Source organism: Lemur catta, chromosome Y (genome assembly GCF_020740605.2).
Source record: "Lemur catta isolate mLemCat1 chromosome Y, mLemCat1.pri, whole genome shotgun sequence".
NCBI lineage: Eukaryota > Metazoa > Chordata > Mammalia > Primates > Lemuridae > Lemur > Lemur catta.
In genome coordinates, this window is record NC_059156.1 from 1678862 (window position 1) to 1702913 (window position 24052).

General features: G+C 34.0%; 1 protein-coding gene across 5 annotated transcripts in view; it reads right to left on the reverse strand.

Annotated features, from left to right (window-relative positions):
• Window positions 1–19875, reverse strand: part of LOC123629089 (lysine-specific demethylase 5D) — a 42472-nt gene extending 22597 nt beyond the window's left edge. For 2 of the 5 annotated variants that reach the window (XM_045539046.1, XM_045539042.1), the window contains exons 1-11: window positions 19644–19875; window positions 19333–19501; window positions 18050–18127; window positions 16614–16736; window positions 15816–15986; window positions 14829–14963; window positions 10924–11047; window positions 10640–10803; window positions 8000–8158; window positions 7448–7567; window positions 7174–7332 (exon numbers count right to left, since the gene is read on the reverse strand). In XM_045539046.1, the coding sequence (XP_045395002.1) occupies window positions 7174–7332; window positions 7448–7567; window positions 8000–8158; window positions 10640–10803; window positions 10924–11047; window positions 14829–14963; window positions 15816–15986; window positions 16614–16736; window positions 18050–18127; window positions 19333–19501; window positions 19644–19699 (1458 nt within the window). In that variant the 5' untranslated portion in view covers window positions 19700–19875. The other 3 variants (XM_045539044.1, XM_045539045.1, XM_045539047.1) reach the window with 3 other exon arrangements.
• Window positions 19876–24052: the final 4177 nt, after the last annotated feature.

The following is a 24052-nucleotide window of genomic DNA, read 5'->3' on the forward strand; positions in this document are numbered from 1 at the left end:
TTTTTTCAGGGCCAGGCTCACATGCGATCTGACACTTCACCCAGCTTTTACCAGTCCCTCCATTCTCTATTTTATTACCCAATAAGATACTCATGTTTACAAAAAAAAAAAAAAAAAAAGGACTTGTACAATCCAACAACTAAAAGATGCCATTCAAAAATGGGCAAAGACAAAAGATATGCAAATGGAAAATAAGCACATGAAAAGATGTTCAACATACAATCATTATAGAAACACAAATCCAAACCACTTCATACTCATCAGGATATTACTAACCCAAAAAGCAAAAATCAAAAGTAGAAAGTTAGTAAATGTTGATGTGTATTGTATATAGAGAAATTGGTATATTAATGGTTGGAATATAAAATGGTATAGCTCATGCAGAAAACAGTATGGTGGTGTCTCAAAAAGTTACACGAAGAATTATCATTACAATCCAGGAATTCTATTCTAGGAATATACCCAAAAAAACTGAAAGCAAGAACACAAACAGATATTTGCATGCCAACATTCACAGAAGCAGCCAAAGGGTGGAGGAGGGTCTATCAACAGAAGAACAGAATCTGTTACATATATACACAATACAGTATTATTCAGCCTTAAAAGGAATGAAATTCTGACACATGCTATAACATACTTGAACACTGAAGACATTATGCTAAAGAAAATAAGTCAAGCAAAAGGCCAAATATTGTATAATTCCATCTAAATGAGGTACCCAGTATAGGCAAATTCACAGAAACAGAAAGTTCAACAGTGCTTACCAGGGACTGATGGGAGGGGAAAATGGGGTGTTACTGTTCAATAGATACAGAGTTTAAGTTTGGAATTATTACAAGTTCTGTAAAAGGAGAGTGGTACACAACATTATGAATATACTCAAGACCACTAAACTGTACAATTAAAAATAGTTAAAATAGTAACTTTTATGTATTTCACCATAATATAAAAAACAAAGAACCTAATCAAAACAGGCAAAGGACCAAAGGAGATACTTCTCCAAATAAGTTATTATAAATGGTCAACATACATATAAAAAGATGCTCAATGTCACTAGTCATCAGGGAAACACAAACCAAATGCACAGTGAGAGACCACTTACACCCATTAGAACATAAAAAAATCTCAAAAATAAGTAACAAGTGTTAGTGAGTATACACTACCAGTCATGTGGAAAAATAATTTGTTATTTTCTCAATAAGTTAAAAATAGCTTACCATATGACTGAGAAATTAAACTCTTGGATATATACTCAAATAATTAAAACTAGGTATTTAAACAAAACTTGTACAGGAATGTTCACAGCAGTACTATTCACAATAGATAACAGGCAGCAACTACCCAAATGTCTCTCAAAAACTGTATTGATAAAGGAAATATGCTATATTGTTAGAAAGAAAACTCATGTTAAATGGAGTGTTAATCAGCCATAAAATGTAATGAAGTACTGACAATGCTACAACATGGCTGAAACTCAAAAACATATTAAGTTAAAGAAGCAAGAAATAAAGGCCACATATTGTACAATTCCGTTCACATGAAATATTCAGATTAGCTAACTTAATAGAGGCAGAAGGTAAATCAGTGTCCAGAGACTAGGAGGTGAAAATGTGAGTGAACTGCTTATAAAGGATAGAAGTTTCTGTTTAGGGTGATGAAAAGTTCTAGAACTAGATAACGGTGACAGCTGTGCAACATTCTACAACCACTAAATTGTATACTTTAAAATAGTTAAAATGGTAAAATATTTAAGTGTCTATTTTATCACAATAAAGAAAAAATTGCCGACCATTTCAAATTTAAACAGCAACATCAATAAACAAATTCCTAGAAACATGAACCACAGCAGGACTGAATGAAGAAACACATCTGAAAAATTTAATCCAGATTACCAGTATATTATATGTACATTATGTAGTAACTAGTAAGGAGATTAAATTAGTATTGTTTTAAAAACCTCTCAAAAAAGCAAGCCAAAAACCAGATGGCTTCACTGGTAAATTCTACAAAATATTTTTTAAAATATTAGTGTCAACCCTTCTAAAACTCTTTCCAAAAAAATGGCTGGGAAGTGCCATATAACTCGTTCTATGAGATCACCATTATCTTGACACCAAAACCAGAAAATGACACACTGAGAAAATAATAGATCAATAACCTCTTATGAAGCAAAAATCCTCAACAAAATACTAGCAAATCAAATTGAACATATGAAAAAATTTATCTACCCTAACCAAGTAGAATTTATTCCTGAAACACAAGGATGGTTCAACACATGAAAATCAATGTGATGCACCCATATTAACAAAATAAAGGGGAAAAACACATGATTATCTTAATTCATGCAGAAGAAAGCATTTGACAAAATTTGACACTTTTTTATGATGAAAACTATCAACAAACAATGAATGGAAGGAAACCACCTCAACATGAGAGCTATATATAAAAAGCCACAGTTATTACCATACCAAATGGTAATGATAAAAGCTGACTGAAAAGCTTTTCCTCTAAGGTCAGAAATAAGACAAAGATGTTCACTCTTGCCACTTCTATTCAACACAGTACTGGAAGTCCTAGCCACACCAGCTGGGCAAGAAAACCAATAAAAGAGATAAAAATTTAAAAAGTATTAAAATAATTTTTTTGTAGATGACATAACTTTTTGTGTAGAAAACCCTAAAAATTCCATAAAAAATCCTCTTAGAACAAATAAACCCTTTCACCAAAATGGCACCACAGAAATAAACACACGAAAATCAGGTGCATTTTTATTCACTAATAATGAATAATCCAAATGAAATAAACAATTCCACTTAAAAGAGCATCAAAAAGAATAAAATATTTAGGAATAAACTTAACTATGAACGTGAAAAATCTGTACACTGAAAAACATCAAACACTGCTGAATGAAATTAAACACATAAAATATATAGAGAGACACAGTGTTCATTATGAAAGATTTACTAAAAACATGTTAATACCACCATCATCATCTATAAATTCAGTGTAATCCCTAACAAAATCCCAATGAAACTTTTTGCAAAAATAGAAAAATTCACACTAAAATTGATATGAAACCTCAAGGACCCCTAAGAGCCAAAACAATATTGAAAAAGAATAAAGTTAAAGGTCTCAAATTTCTTTACTACAGAGATATAAACTCTCTAAGAAGACAAAGTTCTGGTAAAACACAGATATAAACTCATGGAACAGAAAAAAGATCTCAGAAATAACCCTTCATATATATATATAGTCAAATCATTTCTGACAAGGATGTCATGACAATTTGATGGAAAAGGGACAGTACCTGCAATAAATAATGTTGGAAAAACTAGATATCTATATGCAAAAAATGAAGACAGGCACTCAACTTTTACTATATACAAAAATTGACTCAGTGCCAAGTGACTTAGGGCTAAAGATTAAGAAAAAAAATGAACTCAAAATGGATCAAGGATCTAAATTTAAGAGACAAAACTATGTCTCTCAATACTTATAAAAGAAAAAAAAGGGGGAAATCTTCATGACATTGCACATGGCAATGATTTCTTGAATGTGACATGAAAAGCATAGGAAACAAAAACAAAAATAGATAAATTGTATTTCATCAAAATTAAGAATTTTTGTATATCAAAGGATACTATCAACAAGTGAAAATACAACCCCTACAAAGGGGAAGAATATTTTTAATTTATATAGCTGACAAGGGGCTGACCTTCAGAATAAATAAAGAACTCCCCTAACAGTAATAACAAAACATGATTAATAAGTTGAAAATGACTAGAATAAATATTTCTCCAAAGACGACATACAAAATCAAAATCATAATGAGGTAATACCTCCTACCTATTTGAATGGTTATCAAAAATGCAGAAAATAAGTGTTCGTAAAGATGTAGAAAAAACTGGAACCCTTGCACATTTCTGCTGAGAATGTAAAATGCTGCAGTGGCTGTGTTCTGTGAAAAGCAGTATGGATGTTCATCAAATAACTAAACTAAGAATTAAGTTTATGATTCAGCAATTCCACTTCTGGGTATATACCCAAAAGAAGTGAAAGCAAAGCCTCACATCGATACTTGTACATTCATGTTTATGGTAGCATTATTCACAATAGCCAAAAGGCAGAAGTAGCCCAAGTATCCATCAATACATGAATGGATAAACAAAATGTGGCATATATGTTAACACAGTATCATTCAGCTTTAAAAATGAAGGAAATTCTGACATATACTAAAATATGGAAGAACCCTGAGGACAATATGCTTACAGTGAAATAAACCAGTCACAAGAGACCACATACGATAAGAAGTCACTTATGTGACATACCTGGAGACTAGGACTCTTACTTGCAAAAAAAAAAAATATTACAGACAACCAGAACTTATCTATCATTTGATAAATTTAGATTAGTTTAAAAAGTAGTTTAGATGAACAGTTCTGTAATATAGTAAAAATACATCCATCATACTTAATTGCTATTTAAAGATCTGATAGAAATAGTCTCATTATCTGCTATTCTTTTAAAACCAGTGGTGACAAAGATTCTTTACTTGACCGAATTTTAGTAAGGCTTTTCAACCTTCTCCCAGGCCCGTTGCACTACTATAAATCTAGTTTTAGCAAAGAAGACTTTGAAGTCAGTTTCCAAGAATCCTTTGATAAATGATCATTCTTCTTATCTGATTAAAATTCTTCATACATTACCCCTTTCCATCTGATCACCATGACCTGCCTTTAGCCAGAATTCCCCCCAGATTTGATATAATTTTTATACACTAAACCCCTGCTTCTTGGCTATGAAACCCTACCTGTCCCTGTTATATTTGAAAAGACATCCAGTTCTATCCTGGGGTCTCTTTTCCCGTATTGCAATAGTCCATAACAAAACTTGCCTTTGCCACTTTATTTGACAGTATCCAAAAGAATCAGAAAAGACGAAAAAAATTGCTAAATATATATACTAGGAAACTGACATAATCATATTAACCTGTACTATTATAAAACAATACAATTTCGAAAAAACTGGGGTTACAAGTTGAATATACACAACTTCAATCTTCAACTATCTAACACTGTAGTTAGATATGCAAAGAAGGCACAATGCACTACAAAATGCTGAATAAAAAAATATTTTAAACGTGTATTAGCTCCTTAGAAAATAAAAGAAATCATTAGAGGTCAAAACTAAGAAAAAGAAAAAAAATATGTAAAAATAAGAGTTCTGGAACTGATGTTTGACTTGAGTTAGTTAAAGTAGACTTGGGTTACAACATACAAGGAAATAGCAAGAGAAAAACACATGAAAGAGATTAAGAAATATGCAAAAGAAACAAGAATAAGGTCTAGCTACCAGGAGTTTAAAGAGATGACAGATTGGAGAAGAGGTTGATGTTTTCTAGCATAGTGAAAGTTGAGTTCCCAAATTTGTTAAGTCCTATGAATTCCTAGCAGGATAATGAAAAGGTAACATTTTATGTATCAAGAAAATTTACAAAACAGCAAAACAAAGAGATCTCATAGCCAGACAGGAAAAACAGATTACACTACTTAAAATAAGTGTGACATTTCAGACCCAAAACAGATTTTAGTGTATCGAGAAAAATAAAACAAATCAAAACAAAACACCAAGACAAGCAGTGTACTTACTCAGAGAAATACCTGTGTAAAAACAGAGGTAAAATATATTATTTAACAAAACATTTAAAAAAATGTTTAAAAAAATAAGTAACAAATGCCTATGTTTAAGAAATTTCTGTAGAATTTACTTCAGAAAAAAGGAAAATAGCCCACATCTTGGAAAAAGATCCTTGTTGCAAGAATGTAAAAAATATAATAATAAAAGAAAAGAAAAAGAAAAAAATACATGTGTGGATAGCTCTATACCAAATCTGAAAATATAGACAAAAATAACATTCATATTATTGAGCAGAAAATTTAAGAGCATGCACGAAAACTTTACATGTCAGAAGGGAGCTGAAGAGAATACTAACAATCTAAAATTACTTGGGAGATAGAAAAAAATAAATAAATTTAAATGTTACATTACATTTAAAACAAAATATTAAGGACAGCATATATTTACATAGTTGCCAAACTAAGTGGTTAAAACTGGAATGACAAAGAAAAAAAAAAAAAAACCCACAGAAAAGATAGTAGAAACCAAGTTCAAAATAAGATAGCAAAAAGGGATGCAAATCATCAGTGATCACAATAAGCAAAAATTAACTCGTAATTTATAAGAAGTCATTTAAAAAACTCAACTGGATTTTCAAAAAATCAACTGTATATTAGTTACAAATTACACACTTAAAGCCTAAGTACAAACAAAGATATATACCAAGTAAAAACCAAGTAAAACCTATTATCTAGAATCCAAAAGAAACTAACAGAAATGTGATTCAAGGGCATGAAAGAAACCATGGCATTTGTTTTATAAAAGTTGTGAAGCTGATTACAGTAGGTGAGTTACTACACACAAATATGTGACATATACTTATCTATACACAAATACACACATATGCATTATATATGTATAAATGCTGGGGGCTTCTAACAGTTGAGCAGACAATATAAACTGCATACTCTTAAAGGTCTACAAATGGAATAATGTAATGAAAGGAGCAATGAGAACAGTTCATACCTACAAAATTAGAAGACTGACAAAATAAAGTGCTAGTTGGTGAATATATGAATGGTTTTATCACTAGTTTGAATATAACTGGATAGAATTCCTTTGTAAAACAATTCAGAGTATCTTTCAAGTTCACTTGCAAATATAAAATCTAGAAATTCTTGCTTCAGATGACATATAAAGCAGTGTTCACATACTTTCTCTAATAGTCAAACACTAGAAGCAACACAATCGGGAAACAACGATAAATGTCAGTAAAGTTCCAGAATGAAATTTTATGCAATAAGGAAAAACATATGAATTAAAGCTGTGAGGAATAATATACATGAATTTTCAAAACCTAACACTGCCTGAAAAAAGCAAGTCAGAAGTATGCACAACATAACATTTACAAACCTCAAAAGTTACTAATATGCTTTTAAAAAATATACACACATAATTAAGTACTATGAAAAATTGTAAGAAAATTATGACAAATCCAAGATATGGGATCTTTAGGAGACGATGGGGACTGTTAACAGAAATTACCAACCATATTACCTCCTCCTCAAGGGACAGGTTCCGTTTGCTACTGCTGACAGGAAAGCCACTGCCAAATTCTTTGGAATGAATATCTGCTCCATACTCAACTGTCACATCTTCCTCAATACTGCTCACCAGCCTCCAGAATTCCTTTTCCACAAGTTCTGTAGGCACCATCTGTGAAAACAGGTGGAAAAGATGATCACAGCCTACCTTACTTTGGAACCATGTCTCCATGAGAACTAAGAACACCAGACAACAATTCCTGTGACTCTAACCCTCAGTCACATACATGTACAGGCATGTTGAAGTACTCAGCCTTGAAGGAATCAGCCATCTCACCAAAACTCTGCAAAGTGTACTCCTGGGTGGCCTGCTCAAAACCAAAAGCTTCAGGGGGCTGCTTACACTCCTGAAATACAAAAAATATTTTCACAAGGAAACAGGTAAAAAACCCAAAGGAAGATCTAGGGAAAAGGGGAGAGAAATTTTTCAAGTGATACTCAGTACCTTATGCCATACCTCCACTGTTCTGTTTCCAGGTGGGATAGCTCTTTAGCATATACTAAACGTATCTCCTTATTTTTGCTCCCATGGGTCACGCAATCTCAATTATGGTCCCTTCTCTCTAGTTCACTTAAGTCTCTACCATTTTACAGCTAGTCTGTCTAACCATTTGTTCTTGTTTATTAGTTCACTGCTCATCAAAATCTTACAGAAGCATTAACCTGGAAAGGACAGAACGTATCACTTTCTCTAGTTTTCTTTAAATCTAAGAAGGCAAATTAGAGAAATTACCAAGAACTAAAATAAAGGCAAAACATCCATGATGGACACAACTTACCGCCAAAATACACTTTGGGCACCTCCAAACCCCTCTGGGGATTTCAGGAAGGGGTGGCAATAGACAGAAGATGTGGTAATTTTCATCACAGCCATCACAGAGAAGAAGCTTATCATCTTCATCCCCTCGGGAGCATAGTCGGCAAAAATGTGATTCAACCTACCAGAAAAAAAGTAAAAAACTAAGCTGCTTGTTCCATGATACCTTATTGCATGTTTCTAGACCATTCATTTTGAACATCTATTATTAAGTCAATGGCTATGCAATATTCCATTCTTAAGTTCACTATCTAGTGCGCACCATCTGGGGGATGGACACACTTGAAGCTGTGACTCAGGTGGGGCAGAGACGATGTATGTAACCTAAACATCTGTATCCCCAAATATGCTGAAATTAAAAAAATAAATAAGTAAATAAATAAAGTTCACTATCTGGAATAAAACATGACAGGACATAAAAAATTACAAAATCATACATGTTCATAAATGAACCATGTTTACAGTGCTTTGAGGGTAATAAAATTAGACTTTTTACAGAAGGATCAGCGGTTCAAACCAAATTCGTGAAGGTACAGACTAGCATTGATCACTTAAGAAAATTATACATGATTAAAAATTTAACTGGTACAGATGGTAAGTTGATGATAAAAGGTCAAGTAGCTGGATATCCAGTTAACACCTGTTTTTTAATAAAAAGTTTAGTAGGTGTCCATTTTCACTATAAAAAGTGTCTTCACATTAGGCAATGAATTAGACAGTCACCCAAGTAACAGGTCACGGAAACAGAAACATTAAGGAAAGGCTAAAGAACCTGATTCTTATATACTATTGAAAAAAATTAGTTTTAATGACCAGTTAAAAAAGAAAACATACTGATACATTTTTAGCAGGGTGTATTCACATTTGTAAACAATTACCTCAAATAAGATGCACTATACTAAAAGATTCCAAAAGTAAAATGGTCAGTAAAGAAAGGGGTCAAGGTAACTCAGAGAGCAGGAGAAAAGATTTGCTGAATCTCTTCTAATAGTGTGGAGGTGTACATATATATTTCTAGATAAACATGCATGTACAGACACAGATTATAAATGTATGTATATATGTAATATATACACATATGCATATGAATACCTTCCAACTAAGAACAATTATAAGTAAGAGAACAAAAATGTCCCACAGAATTGTAAGCCAAAGACTTCATAAAATAAAAAATCCTAACAAACATTTGAAAGGTGCTGAACATAAAGAAATCACAAACCAGGGAAATGAAAATAAAAGTACAATAAAATAAAACCATACATCTTCTAGAATGACTAAAATGAAAACAAAAGCCACCAATTCAGTTGCAAGAGTACACAGCAACTGAATTGTCAGCCAAAACTAGCTGGAATGTAAATGGGGCAACCACTTTTGAAAAAAGTCTGCCAATAAGCTAATTCTGAAAACATGTGTACTTCATTCACAGCAATTCCAACCCTGTTTAAATATGCAACAGAAATGTCTATGTTATGTAGAGGCACTAGTGGCATTATTTGTAGTATCCCCAAACTGGTAACTACTGAAAATCCATGACTAGTAACCATTTTTAAAAATATGCTGAAGTTGTACTTAATAAAATTGTACTTAATAATTAATGCAATAGAACTTATAGAAGAATATGAATTAATATTTCAGATTTAACAGTGAACAAATAATTCAATACAAAAGACTACATTAATACTCATTATTTAAAAGCACAAAGACAAGTAAAACTAATTAATATATTTTTGTGTATCCATGTTATATTGCAACAAAAATGAAAGCAATATAACTAGGTAATCAACTAACTTTAGCTGTAAGAGAAAAGTTAGAATGACTCCCAGACTTCAAACTTGGATGGACAAGATCTATCTTATGTCCATAAGATGAGAAACACAGGGATAACTGGGAACCAGATAGCAGTGGTAAAGATAATTTCCCAGTCAACAGATAGAGATGATGAAGAGAAACAGGACTTTGCAACTCAAAGTAGAAGTCTGTTGGAGGAGAAAATTTCTGGGGAACATCAACATTTCCAAAATATGGAAGGGAAAACAAAATATATCAAAACAAAGTGAAATTAACTGGAAGGGAAGGAGGCTGAATAAAAATGTAATTTTTTTTTAAATAGAGGCCTGAATATTTAAGAGATTATAAAAATTTTCCACATAAAGGGTGAAAGAAGATGTATACACACAAAGGACATAAGTAAAGCAAGATAATAGAGATGAGTCACTACTACATGAAATCTGATGCTTTCAGAGTCCTGAAGCATTTTACCACAACCAATAGGTCCTTCATATAATTTATAGTTGATCAGACCATCTCCTACAATATTAAGCTGCAAAAGTTAAGAAAAATGTTCTTGTTAGAATTGAAAAACAGAGCACAGTTTTATAGAAAGTTTTGATCTAAAAGGTAGGACCACAGGAATTTTGCTCTTGACATTAATACCTTGAATAGGCTTCTTCCCTTTCCTGGACATTATTCTCTTCATATATAAAGGGCTCACAAGTAAGTAGAAGGAAAGGGAAAATAGTTAAGATGGAAAGAAGTAATTCTAGATACAATCTAATCTTGATAGTTCAAATAGAGTGTTACAAAGTCACAGGTGAGTCCTTACAAACTGGGCACTGCTGTGATTCTTCCGTAGCCGCATGGTCATCTTGCTGCAGGGCTCTAGGCTATGGCTCAAGTCTTCCTTGGGCAATGCTGACGCCACCTTCCCATCCCTACTGGGTTCTTCCTTCACTGTAACAGTGGAAGAGCATGCAACTTCTTCTTTATCTAGAAGAGTCAGAAACAACTCTGAAAATAGTCCTCTCCTGCATCAGGATTGACAAATCCTTTCTCCCATGATACTTTATTACTTTACCCCTCACACTTCCTCTGTCTGTTACACCTCACCTTTCTTCCTCAGTGTCTTAGCCTTAGCCATAAGGCCCAAGCCCATCATCTTGGGGCCTGGCCCATAAATCTGTAACTTCTTCAACTCTGGATTCTTCACAATGTCTTCCTCTGTGGGCTCTGGCTATTGAAAGAAGTTTGAAACAAGGAAGTGAATTTTACATATACAGTCCTAATACTTTACAGGCAAGATCAAGACTTTCATATTTGCAAAATGTCCCAGATCCTATAAAGGAAAGAAGTCAAACAACCTAAAATCAATCAGCAGCTCTCAACCATTTTTGAATGTTTATTCGTCTTTTTACCGGTGTATAATGTATGTATGGGCAGGTGGAAGCAAATGAATGGAGAAATTTGGAAGGTAATTACTTTTTTCAATTTTTATGTTATTAATATGAAACAGATTATAAAATATACCTCTGTGTTTACAAAGCTAGTGCAGTTTAAACGTCAGAAGTTTGTATCTGGCCGGATGTAGCGGCTCATGCCTGTAATCCTAGCACTCTGGGAGGCTGAGGCAGGTGAACTGTTTGAGCTCAGGAGTTCGAGACCAGCCTGAGCAAGAGCGAGACCTCGTTTCTACTAAAAATAGAAAGAAATTATATGGACGCCTAAACATATATATAGAAAAATTATCTGGGCATGGTGGCACATGCCTGTAGTCCCAGATACTCAGGAGGCTGAGGCAGGAGGATTACTTGAGCCCAGGAGTTTGAGGTTGCTGTGAGCTAGGCTAGCCCAGGCAACAGAGTTGAGACTGTCTCAAAAAAAAGAAAGTTTGTATCTTATACTAGATAATTCAATCAATATGTAAACTAGCCTCTATCTGCAACAGAGTTGAAGATGCAAATGGTGAGGAGGACTCCTATCCCATTTGAACTCAGATCAGTAGAGACATAACTTTTCTGCTCACAACGTAATCAGAGAACTGAGAAAATGGAAACCCATTATGTGCCAAAATGTATATCACATACCCTATTTATAATAAACAATTTTCAGCACTTACCTATTTTTAGTGGGCACTGTAAGATGTATTTTATCCATGTTTCAAACAGTTTTTGTTCTAGTTTAAAATTAAACCTTAATACATTTTTCCTTTCCATTTAATATTGAAGTTTTGTTCTTACAGATTTTCTTCTTTATATAAACTAAGACAAATTTCAATCAATGTAGATTTTCTTCTATATGTAAATACACACATGTACACAAACACATAATATATATTTTGGTTTTGTTTTACTCCCAAAGAATCTATGCAAGCAGCTATATTGTATTATAACATCCAGGAGTATACATCTATCCAACAGAGTTATTATGCCATTCTAGAAATAATTTAACCTATTTGCTTATTATACAACAATGAGGTTATTTCCAACTTTTCTGGCATTATAAACAATAATGTAATTAATTATATCAATCTTATTTTCTACTGTCTATATTTTTAACGTTTTGACACTTCTGAGGTATTTCTTGTCTGAGAGATCATCCCTCCCAGAGCTAGCTAATTCTTAGAGACAGTGAACAATTTACTGGTGAGCCCCCTTTACCATATAAACCTACTAATCCTGAGTCCAAATCTCCAACTATGTTCTTTAACTGTCACAAAGCCAATTATCTCCCCTGTCATAAATAAACTCCAGGCCAGGTACCAGAAAACTAAGGACAGTTTCTAGGCCACAAAGTCCATTGGAATTATGAAAACCAGCTAACCCTAAAATATCCTACCTTGCTCTTCCCACAGGAATCCCAATAAAGGCTGTGGTCTCTGTTACCTTCATTTTCTTCCTCTTGACACTGTTTCTTTTCCCCATGACCCTGTGTGGTATGCTGTGCCTCTCATTTGGAGAGGAACTGCTAACAACACTCAACTTTTCTTTCAATGGCACTGACCTCTCCTTGTCATCGAGTCACCTCTATAAATTAAAACTAGGGCACAAACCATTGGTACCCATATATTTATTAAATAATTATTCTGAAAAATTAGTCAATAAAAATTAAACAAGAGAATATACACATTTAAAAGTTCAGTAAGTTCCAATCTTGATACAATCCTTTTCTACTACCAATGTGTACAACCATGCCTAGTTCCTTACCTCCTTGACACATTTTGACTTTTTTCTAATCAGTCATGTGAAAAGGTGTTTGTTGTTATTTTTATATTTTCAATTTTACACAGGTTAAACAGTTTTGATTCATTATTCAGTTAAGACTAATATAAAAGGATGACTGAAAATACACTGTGATAAAAATAAAAGATCCCAGAAGTTTTATATTTCCAGAACTCCTACGGGCCACGTACATTGTAACTTTACATTTGTTTTATATTACTTATTATATATATTAGTTCCATTAGGTACTGTAATTTTTAGCAAAAAAAAATTTAAATGCCTTTTGAAAGAGCTAATACTTGTTCTGAAATATGTATTATCCTTAGTGTTTCTGATATTTTACTATCCATGCCTGAATTACAAACACCTACCCATAAAATAGAAAAGATGACATTAGTCCTCCTGCTTCTTTTACTGCTTTACGTAGAATTTATTTATAATATTTTTCCTCTTAATGTCTTGGAAGTATTACCCTAAGGTATTCATTTTAAAGGACCATATTTTCAAAGATATTTAAAACTTTTCCAGCAAAGTGGACAACCCAATACCCACCAAAAAGATGTCTAAACATCCACTTGATCTTGAGAAACTGCTGTGCCTTTGGCTGGTACTTACAACTGTCAAACGAATTTTGCTGGCTTTCAAGTTATTACAGGTTTCTTTTTCTTATTCAGTTTTTTTTTTTCCAAGCAAACTTCTTTCTAAAAAGAACTAAAGTACTAATGCAGAATCCACGTGAATTTCAATAATCTGAACTAGATAAATAATTCTCTGTTTAGTCTACATTTGAATGTTAAAATTTTTCAAAGTTTAATATTAGGATTGTTCAAAAAACACCTAAATATATACCTTTGTCCTAATTTACATTAAGGTATTTCTGAAATAGAAACATCAAAAATACATGTGGAACATTCACTTCTTAGCTAGGTAAGAAATTATAAAATGGTAATATTTATATTTCCTATTTTCTGTATATTAAAATGTTTTGATATCCTAAACCTTTCCAGTTAAGAGAGACTGCCCCTCCCAGAGTAAGCCAATTCTTAGGACAGCAAAGAGCCCACCAACGAGCGTGTCTTTGATATGTACACTAATCAGTCCAGAGCCAAGGGTCCTCTATCACGCTCATATGCCCAAAAGACAGTATTCTTCTGCCTTAATCACCTGAGCACAGGTAACTAGGGAACACCCCTATAGCCTAGAGCTTGCTAAAATTATTCATACAGCCAATACTAAACTGTTCATCCTGCCTTGCCTTGCCTTTCCTGTGGAAATCCCAATGAAGTCTATGGTCTAGGCTCTTTCTTCCCTTGTTTCTGCCTCTTCTGCCTCCTTACTGACAGTGGTGTTTCTCCTGTAATTGTGTGTGGCATCCAGTGACTACCTCTAAGATCTGTAAACATAATAAACTTTGTTTCACTGAGCCTCTTCTGTGTTTTCTCTTACAGCCACATCTGACGACCATCACATAAAAGATCACAGGAAAAAAATCAATAGTTGCAAAAGCAAACAAAATTGTACCTTATGCTTGGCAAAAACCAAAGATTCACAAATATTAACTAGAAACTATGTTTAAAAAAATGTTTGCTTTTAAAATGTGTAAAAGCAAAACAATAAAAGCAAATATACTATAACCACAGCCACGAACAAAATAACACATATTCATTTTCAATGAATTCCATCTTGAACCAGCTAATGTAAAAAAAAAAAAAAAAATGCTTTATAGAATTGAATTTTCCCCAAGAGCAAAGTCCAAAGAAATCTTGGCAACTTACAGAAAGAAAATGAGACACTCACATCAGGCAGTAGTCTTTTTGCCCTTCGACTGTAGTTGCTGAACTTTGAAGGCTGCACAGACTGTCTAAGGGGGATGCTGTGCGGTTTGTATTCCTTATCTTTTTCCTCACTGTCAAATGGGTGTGTGTTACACTGCTGGACAGAATCAGAAATTGAGTTACATTTGTACTTAGTGATTCATTCATCCTAAAACTGGCAAAGAAAGATACAGTTCTTTCTAAATTTTGCGAACCCATTCTTCTTGTTTTTATAAAAACAGAACACACATCCTGAAAATTCCTATGTGTCTTCCTTAAATATAAGAAGTAAAGCATAATGAAGAAGTCTTTGGATTACCTTGACTTGAACCTAGGTTTTTACCCTCACTGTCTGTGAGCTTTATGTACATAAATACATATAAAAATAAATATACTGAATCTCTCTGTGTTCCAATTTCCTGATTGAAAAATGGGTAATAAAAATTGGAAAATCTCACAGAATTACATATATTAAATGTTTACATGTATACACATACAACTGCAGTTTTAAGTTATTGTTTTATAAATACTCAAACTTAAAATTTATTATTACTTAAAATACCAAGCTAAATCAGTTCCCACACCTTGAGTTAAGCCCGAGTAATATCAAGCTTTTTTCTCTACTCTTTTAAAGTGACAATTACGCTCAGAAAACTTAGACAATTATCTTTTTCATGAAGAACAACTTAAAACAGGAATTGCTTTTCTCTAATTTCTAGTCTAAGATCTTGTTCATGATAGGACCTTAGCAAACATCAACTTCGTAAGATGGTGAAAGGACACTTCAGTTAGCTTAGCAGGTATAAAACTTCTTCAAACAAATATATTCTCCTGGAATTCTTGACTCTATCAATGAACTCAGAATCTCCACACCTTGACTATTTAGGAAAAAAGCCCACTTCAGAAAGAGAAATGTAAGAACAAAAAGAAGCAAATCACATCAGGCCCCAAACCAGCTAACGGCCCTCACCACAAGGTTGGCTCCAGACTGAAACATTTCATAGGGGTAAATGATGCGTTCATAGTGAGATCTGAGCAATGAACCAATGTTTTTTCCTGGTGGGTAGTTCAGGCGCTGAGCAACTCGGGCCCACCGACGATCTTTGCAGATGGCTTCATAGCCACCTTCCTCCAACACAATCTGGAAGGATAAAAGTACAGACAAATTGTGAGCATACTGGAGAGGCCTAAAAACAGCAATGAAGACTTGAAACCCCCAGGCTGTGCCTTCCCCCAAAACTAACCATTCCAGAACTCAAAGACTGTGTGGAGAAATGCTGCCAGGCTTCATGTTCTCTCTTTTCCTGTCTAGTGACACAATGTTCTACCACAGAGGATCCCCAGCTAAGACTTTTTGAATGGATGAATGAATGAATGAATTTATTATTTATCTATTTATCTATCTATTTATTTATGAGACAGGGGCTTATCATTTATTTATTTATTTAGCCAGGGCTTGTTGTCCTCCAGGCTGAAGTGCAGTGGTACAATCACAGCTCACCATACCCTAGAACTCCTGGACTCTAAGGATCCTCTCACCCCAACTGCCTGAATAGCTATCCAGGTGTATGTCACACCTGGACAATTTCTTCTTATTTTTTCAGAGACAGGGTCTCACTATGTAGCGCAGGCTGCTTCCAAACTCCTGGACTCATGTGATCCTCCTTCCTCAGCCTCCTGAGTTGCTAGGAATACATGTGTGAACCACCGTGACCAGCCCTTACTTGTTTTTCCTTTTGAAACTGGATTACTCTTACCTTTCTCTTACCTTACCAAGACTGTAGAGGTCTAAGATCCTGCACTCTACATTGGGAATCTTTAATGAGGAACCTTGAATTTCCCAGAATTTTGCAATCTGATCCAAATAGTTCAGTTTCACTCTGGTCTGAGCCTGGGGAAGAGAAGGCTCTAGGAGGGTGACTTATTCCTTAACAAGACTTTGGTCCAGTGAAATGAATAAACAAATACTGCTCTACAGTAAATACAGTTCTCTCCTCATGTGCTAGAACCTAACCTATTCAGTAATGGTATGTACAAAACACTCAAATAAGCTCAATTTGTATTTTATTTATTTATGTATTTACTTATTTACTTATTTATTTATTTTAGAGACAAGGTATTGCCCTGTTGCTCAGGCTAGAGTGCAGTGATTCTATTATAGCTCATTGTAACCTAAAACTCCTGGGCTCAAATGATCCCCCTGCCTCCTCACTCTCCCACCTCCTGAGTAGTTGGGCTGTAGGCATGAGCCACTGGACCTAGCTATTTTTTTTTTCCTTTTTTTAATTTGCAGGGTGGTCTCACTATGCTACCCTGGCTGGTCTAGAACTACTGGTTTCATGTGATCCTCCCACCTCAGCCTACTGTAACTGAGTCTTTAATTTGACAAAAGGCAAGATAGTGCCATAGAATCAAAATCCTTCATTCCTAAATTTAAAGAATTATTCTTGGGCTTAAGCGTGGTTTGACCAATACTATTTAGGCTCAACCTAATATTTTAATTAAGATATCCATCTAGAGTCCAGAGATATACAACTGAAGGAACTAAAAAATTTTTCTACTCTGTGTCAAAAATCTGTACATGAAACCAGTTTCTGAATTATTGCTTTTTTACCCTTCATCCTATGGTATTTCTAGTCACTCACAGTCAAAATCATAATAGCAAAAGAAAATGACAAATCATTCATACACTTCCTATATTCAATACTAAGCTGAATAAAAAAACTCACTTGACCGCTTTAGAAAGCAAGTTTTGCCTCTCATCATACATTTTATTCAAGAGGAACATATATAATACCACCAGCCTCAGGCTGTAAATTTTAAAATCCTATTTCTGCCATGAACTCTGCTTCTATTAAAGAAATCAGGGAAAGATCAAAACAAAATACGTGGGTATGGGGAGAAGAAATGGAAAAGGTAGTATCTATCTACGAAAAATCTCACTTCAACCCATTCTACAGCAAAATTCCTTCATTCATCTTCAGAATGCCTTCTTCATGTGCTGGCATTTTTTGCAAACAATAATGGTGTATTTTAAAGAATATTTCTCCAAGATTAATATTCTAAGAAATGATAAACCTGAGTGAGTACTTAATATATCTGATTTCAAAGCCTAAATTCTTAATTCCACCGTTATAAAACTACAAGTAAGGCAAGAGTAATAGAGCTCAGGTTCCATTATAAAAGTGTGTTTCCCAATCTTACCTCTAGTTCATTTAGCCTCTGGATGCGAGGAGTAAATCTGAAGTTGTCAACTTCTACTGCAAAAGGAGGCTGCCAGTCCTAGAAGTAAAAGATCCTGATAAGCAAGGGACTGCAAAGTATGAAGATGGTGTGAACTAGAATCATTTGTTTCCACTTTATGATCATGCACTTTTAAATTTTTGGTTGCCATTTCCGGCAACCCAAAGGCCTGAAATGGTTCCCTCTGATAAACAACTTTACTGCAAAACAATTTAAAAATCTACTAAACCAAAATTCTCCTTGGTATGTCTCCTCCATAAAAGACTCAAAAAAACAAAACTGAAAAGCAAAACAAAAAATCTGCACAAATTGAAGGCTAGATGTTGACTTTAAAAGAATGAGGCACAACTGAATGAAAACTAGGCCATTCGGCTTACGAAAAGAGTCTTTAGTACACTGAAGATAGACCTAATATGGATAAGAAAATATTTCTTTTTTCAAACCTAAGCCACTACTTCTTTCTATTCCCAGAAGTTAAAAAGCTGCAAGTGACATAAGTTTAACTATCAATACTGAATAGAATGTAAACATTCAAATAGAAGAAAGCAAATGTAGTCTGACAGAACATGTGAGAAGAAAGTGGTTAAACTCTGCAAAAACTTGACTTCTACTCTGCATACTATGTTAATTATTTAAGATAATGGCCCAGGTTCATTTCAGTTTGCATTGTTAATTAAACTAAACTTATACCAGTTTCAATTAGTAGTTTTGACTATACCAAACCAAGAGGAGAAGACTTTAAGTGTAATAAATACAGATTTAATTGGTAGTAAAGGAGACCATACCCATTTCATTCTTACTTGTATTTCTTACAAATATTCCAGGTCAAATGACAGAATGAAAATATTCCAAGCCAAGTCTTTTAATAACAAGTTCACGTAACTTGTTCATTGTTTCTGTTACATACAAGTATTTCTAAGCACATTAAATTTTTCTTCAGCTTAAGTAGAACATAAATATTTCCCTATTACTGATGAGTATAACGGAAACATTTCGACACAGATCTTTTAATCTCTAAAACTGATTTTTAGAACTCCATGGAATCTGACGATCGGATACGAGTATTACGACCCCAGCATATCCTAGGCAGAAAATAAAATGAGAAATTAAGACCTACTACAAAGATTCGAATAACAGCAAGGGGTTTGTGGCCCCATAGCTAAGGCATTCCCGTTTTACACTATAGTGTCCCTACGGTCAACCCAAACGCTACCCATTTCAAGTTTTTCTGCACAGAAGCTTACCTCAGGTGGCCGAATTTTGCAAATGCCAGACTTCTCCGCAATAGGCCTGATTTTCGCAATATAGCCAAGTGGGTCTTGGAATTCGGCCCAGCTGGGTTCGAACACTGGGCACTCTGGCGGCGGCAAGAAGTCGTCAGATCCCGACTCCATGTCCGGCCTAAATGCTACGCTGTAAAAGAAGATTCAGTCTGTCGTCAATGGCGCACGGATCCTTCCAGCCAAAAACTGCAGCACATATATATGTTTTATATATATTATATATATTTTCCCCCTTCCGTATTGCAGTTACTGTGACCCGCGTAGCTGCCTACCAATTGGCAAGGGTCTTCGTTTCACAACCACCATTTTGACTTCTGACGTTGTTCATCTTCGACGTGCTGTGTCACTCCGCAGATCGCTTCTTCAGGCGTTATTTCCAAACCTGAGAGATCTTCTGCATGTCAGGTAAAAGCTGAAGGCGCAAGAATAAACTCATCAAAGGAAAATAGTCACAAAGTGGTAGCTGACTGATATTAAACAGTTCTCCAACGGAACGGAAAAGCAATATTATAAACAGTGTTGCCGGATCTTTTTTTTAAGTGAAACCATTGCGCTCGTTACGCCTGCGCATTTGAGAGCACGGTCGCAAGTGCGGCACTGTGGTTGAGCGCAGACTTTTTCCTAGAAAATTCAGCTTTACGGCAATGTCGCCAGAAGCGGTCCTTCTTCTCTGCCAGTACAAGCAAGGACTACCTGAGTGTTCACGTAAAAGTCCTTGCTAACAACCTCGAAAGTCTACCTGGGTTCCCAGCTCACGATCTTGCCTTTATAGTAAAAAATCCCGTGACTACAGTTTTACCACCGTGGAGTTATGGTGCGAGTTAATTATATAGGTTCATGTACAGTATTTCACTTAACGAAGGACCTGCTATGCTCACATTTGTCAGTGCGTGCATATTTACAACCGAAGACTGGATTTCATAACAGGAGGAAAACAAAGTAAAAAAATAAACATCCTTTAAAAATTACTGAGGAACACGCCAAATAAAATAATAATAATCACAAAGATCTAGACTGATAATAACATTGATCCTTCAATATAACATTTTGATTTGTATATAATTAACTAAGAGAAACACACTGCCAAAAATTCAGAATCTGGTATGAGAAACCTCGTAGTTAGCCTTTTCTAAGAGCAGACAGACTTTGAACAAACACAGAAATTGATTATGTGCCAAATAAAGCATACCAAACACTATAAGGGATCAAGTAAACTACCCTGTCACATTTTCCAGAGGTATGCAGTATTGGTGAGAAAGACAGAAAGAAACTGGTGCTGTCATAACACTGAGAAATACCATCATTTGGAGAAGGACTCAGATCACACATTGTCTCCTGTTTTTCTTCATTGAGTTTTTTAGTGGAGAGAATCACAATGATAGATTTTGTAACATTGAATTCTTGTTTTTAAGACAAATTTTAATTTATCACAAGGCTTTAAGATATTACACTTTGCTGCCTATAATTTTACTTACAGTATTTCACATGTGTGATAGTGAAAATTACCATAGTTAGCTAGCTATTCTATTACCTTAGAATCAGTTTTACACTTCTAAAATTCATGTTTTCAGTGTCTCATGCTCTATATTTTTGAATAATATTCAAAACCTAGGAATATCTGTTTGTATCTTTAAAAATTACTTAAAAATATTAACTGTTAGGCCTCATTTTGAAAGAAATCGGGGGGTGGGGGGTGGGGGGTGGGAATGACTGCTTTAAGGTTGGTTGGCCTGATCTGAGTCTTGTTTCATTTTTCACAATTCTTGGCATTTATTTTTTTTCTTGAAACATATCCATTTCTTCTAGTTTATCAGCCTTATTAGCTTACTATGCTAAATTAAATATATTATTTCTATATAAAATCTTATTTCGCGGTTTTCTGCTTTCATCTTACCATTTGTGTCTACCTGTTTTCCTGTCTCATAAAACCAAATTTAGCCTGTATTATTAGTCTTTCAAATGATCAGAACTTCTTCATTGTTATTTTCACAAAGCTAAAGAAATAAGTTTTTATTACCCCACCATGGTGCCACACACCTGTTGTACCAAGTACTGAGGAGCCTGACATAGATGACCCCTTGAGCCCAGAAGTTCAAGGCTGTAGTGAGCTATGATAGTAACATTACACTTCAGCCTGGGAGACCCAGCAAAACCCCTCTCTCTAAAAGAAGAATAAGAGAAAAAAACCAAAAAATGCTTTTCATAAAACAGATTTTTGGAGATGTAGTTCTTGTGCCATAAAATTTACCATCTTAAGGTGTACAATTAATTGATATTTAGTGTTAATGTGCCACTGTCATCATTGTCAAATTCCAGAACATCTCATCCTCCAACAATGAACCCTATGCTCATAAACAGTCATTCTCCATGTCTCAATTACTAATTTAACTTTCTGTCACTATGCATTTGAATATTCTGAACTTTTCATTAAATGGAATTATACAATACATGCGTGACTTCTTTCCCTTAACATAATGCTTCCAGTTTCACCCATGTGGTAGCATTTATTAGAATTTCATTCCCTTTTTTTTTTTGCTATAGTAAGATACATATAATAAAATTTAGAATTTTAACCAGTTTGAGCTGTACAATTTTTCTTGGGTGTGCAAATCAGAATTTCATTCCTTTATATTGAATTTCATTATATAGATATAAAAGGTTTTGGTTATTTATTCGTCACTACATAGATATTTAAGTTGTTTCTACTTTCAGCTATTACAAATAAAGTTGCTATGAACTTTTGTGTATAGATTTTTGTGTGCATATTTGTTTTTATTTTTTGTGAGTATGCAACTACAAGTAGAATTGCTGAATCATATGATAACTCTATATTTAAACTTCTGAGGAACTTCCACATGGTCTCCAAAATAGCTGTATCATTTTAATTTCTATCAAAAGTGAAAGACAGTGCCAGTTTGTCTACACTGTCACCAATGCTTACTACTTAATTTATTGATTATAGCCATGATGATATGTATAAATTATCTTATTGTGGTTTTTATTTGCATATCCTGAATTATGTTAATGATGTCATGATGTTGAGCATCTTTTCATATGTCTGTTGAGTCGTTCACATGCACTGTAACTCTTTTTTGGTGAAATGTCTATTTTAGTCTCTTGCCCAATGCACTATATTGCATTAATTTTCTGTTTAATTGTAAATGTTCTTACATGGTTCTCTTATCAGATGAATGATTTGGAAAAAAAAACTTTCTCCATTTCTCTGTGTCTTTTCTTAATGGTGACCTTGGAAACACCAAAAGTTTTAATTTGGTGATTATTCAGGTTTTTTGTTTGTTTGTTTTTCTGTTGTCATTTGTGTTTTCAGTATTGTATCTGTAAAGGCTTTGCCTAATCAAAGTGACAAAGATTTACTTATGTATTTTCTTCAGGAGTTTTATAGTTCTAGTTTTTACATAAATGTTTATAAAACTTCAGTAATTAAAATGATGTGGTACTGCCATATGAATATACATAAGAATTAATGGAATATAACTGACAGCAGAAATAAGCAGAAATGCATAGATGACAAAAGATTTTTGTGAAGACTATTCAGTGGAGAAAGAGTAGTCTCTTCAACAAATGGTGGTGAGACACCAGATATCCACATGCGAAAGGATGAAGTTGGACCCTCACAGCCCAGCATATACAAATATTAACTGGAAATGGATCAAAGACCTAAATGTAAGAATCCCTAGGAGAAACATACCAGCAAATATTCATGATCTTGAATTTGGTGAGCATTCTTAGATATAACCCCAAAAGTACAAACTACAAAGTAAAAAACAGATACGAACTCCACCAAATTAAAAACTTTTCTGCATTGAAGTGCATTACCAAGAAAGCAAGAGGACAATACATAGAACATTGGAGAATATTCAAAAATTAAGTGTCTGATAGGAGTCTAGTATCCGAAATATATAAAGTTTGGATAATTCAACAGCAAAAAATAAACAACCAAATTAAACATAGACAATGAATTTGAGTAGATATTTCTCCAAAGAGAAAATATCAAAGGCCAATGAACACTTGAAAAGATGCTTAATGTCATTAGTCATTAGGAAAGCTCAAATCACATCACAATGAGATACCTTTTCACATACACTAGGATGACTGCACTATAAAAACTAAAAACAAACAAACAATCTACAAAATAGTGTTGGCTTGGATCTGCACAAATTAGAACCCCCATACCTTGCTAGTAGAAATGTAAAATGGCAAAACCAACAGCATTACCATATGACCAACCAATTCTATTCATGGATATGTATCGAAAATAAGTAAAAATAATCATTCAAATAAAATTTACACATAGATGTTTAAGGCATCATTATTCATAATTTCCAATGTGTAAACAACACAAATGTCCATCAATAGATAAACGGATTTTTAAAATGTGGTATGTCCGTCCATACAATGGAATATTATTCAGTCATAAAAAGGAAGGAAGTGCCCATATACACTATAAGGTGGAAAAACCTCATAAACATAATGCTAACTAAAAGAAGGCAGACACAAAAGGTCACATATAGTATAATTCCTTTTATATTAAATTTCCAGAAAAGGTAAATCCACTGGAACAGAAAGGAGATTTGTGGTTGTCAGGGAATAGAGAAGTAGAGAGTAGAAAGACAACTTAGTGAATTTACTTTGGGAGTAAGAAAAATATTTTGAAAATATA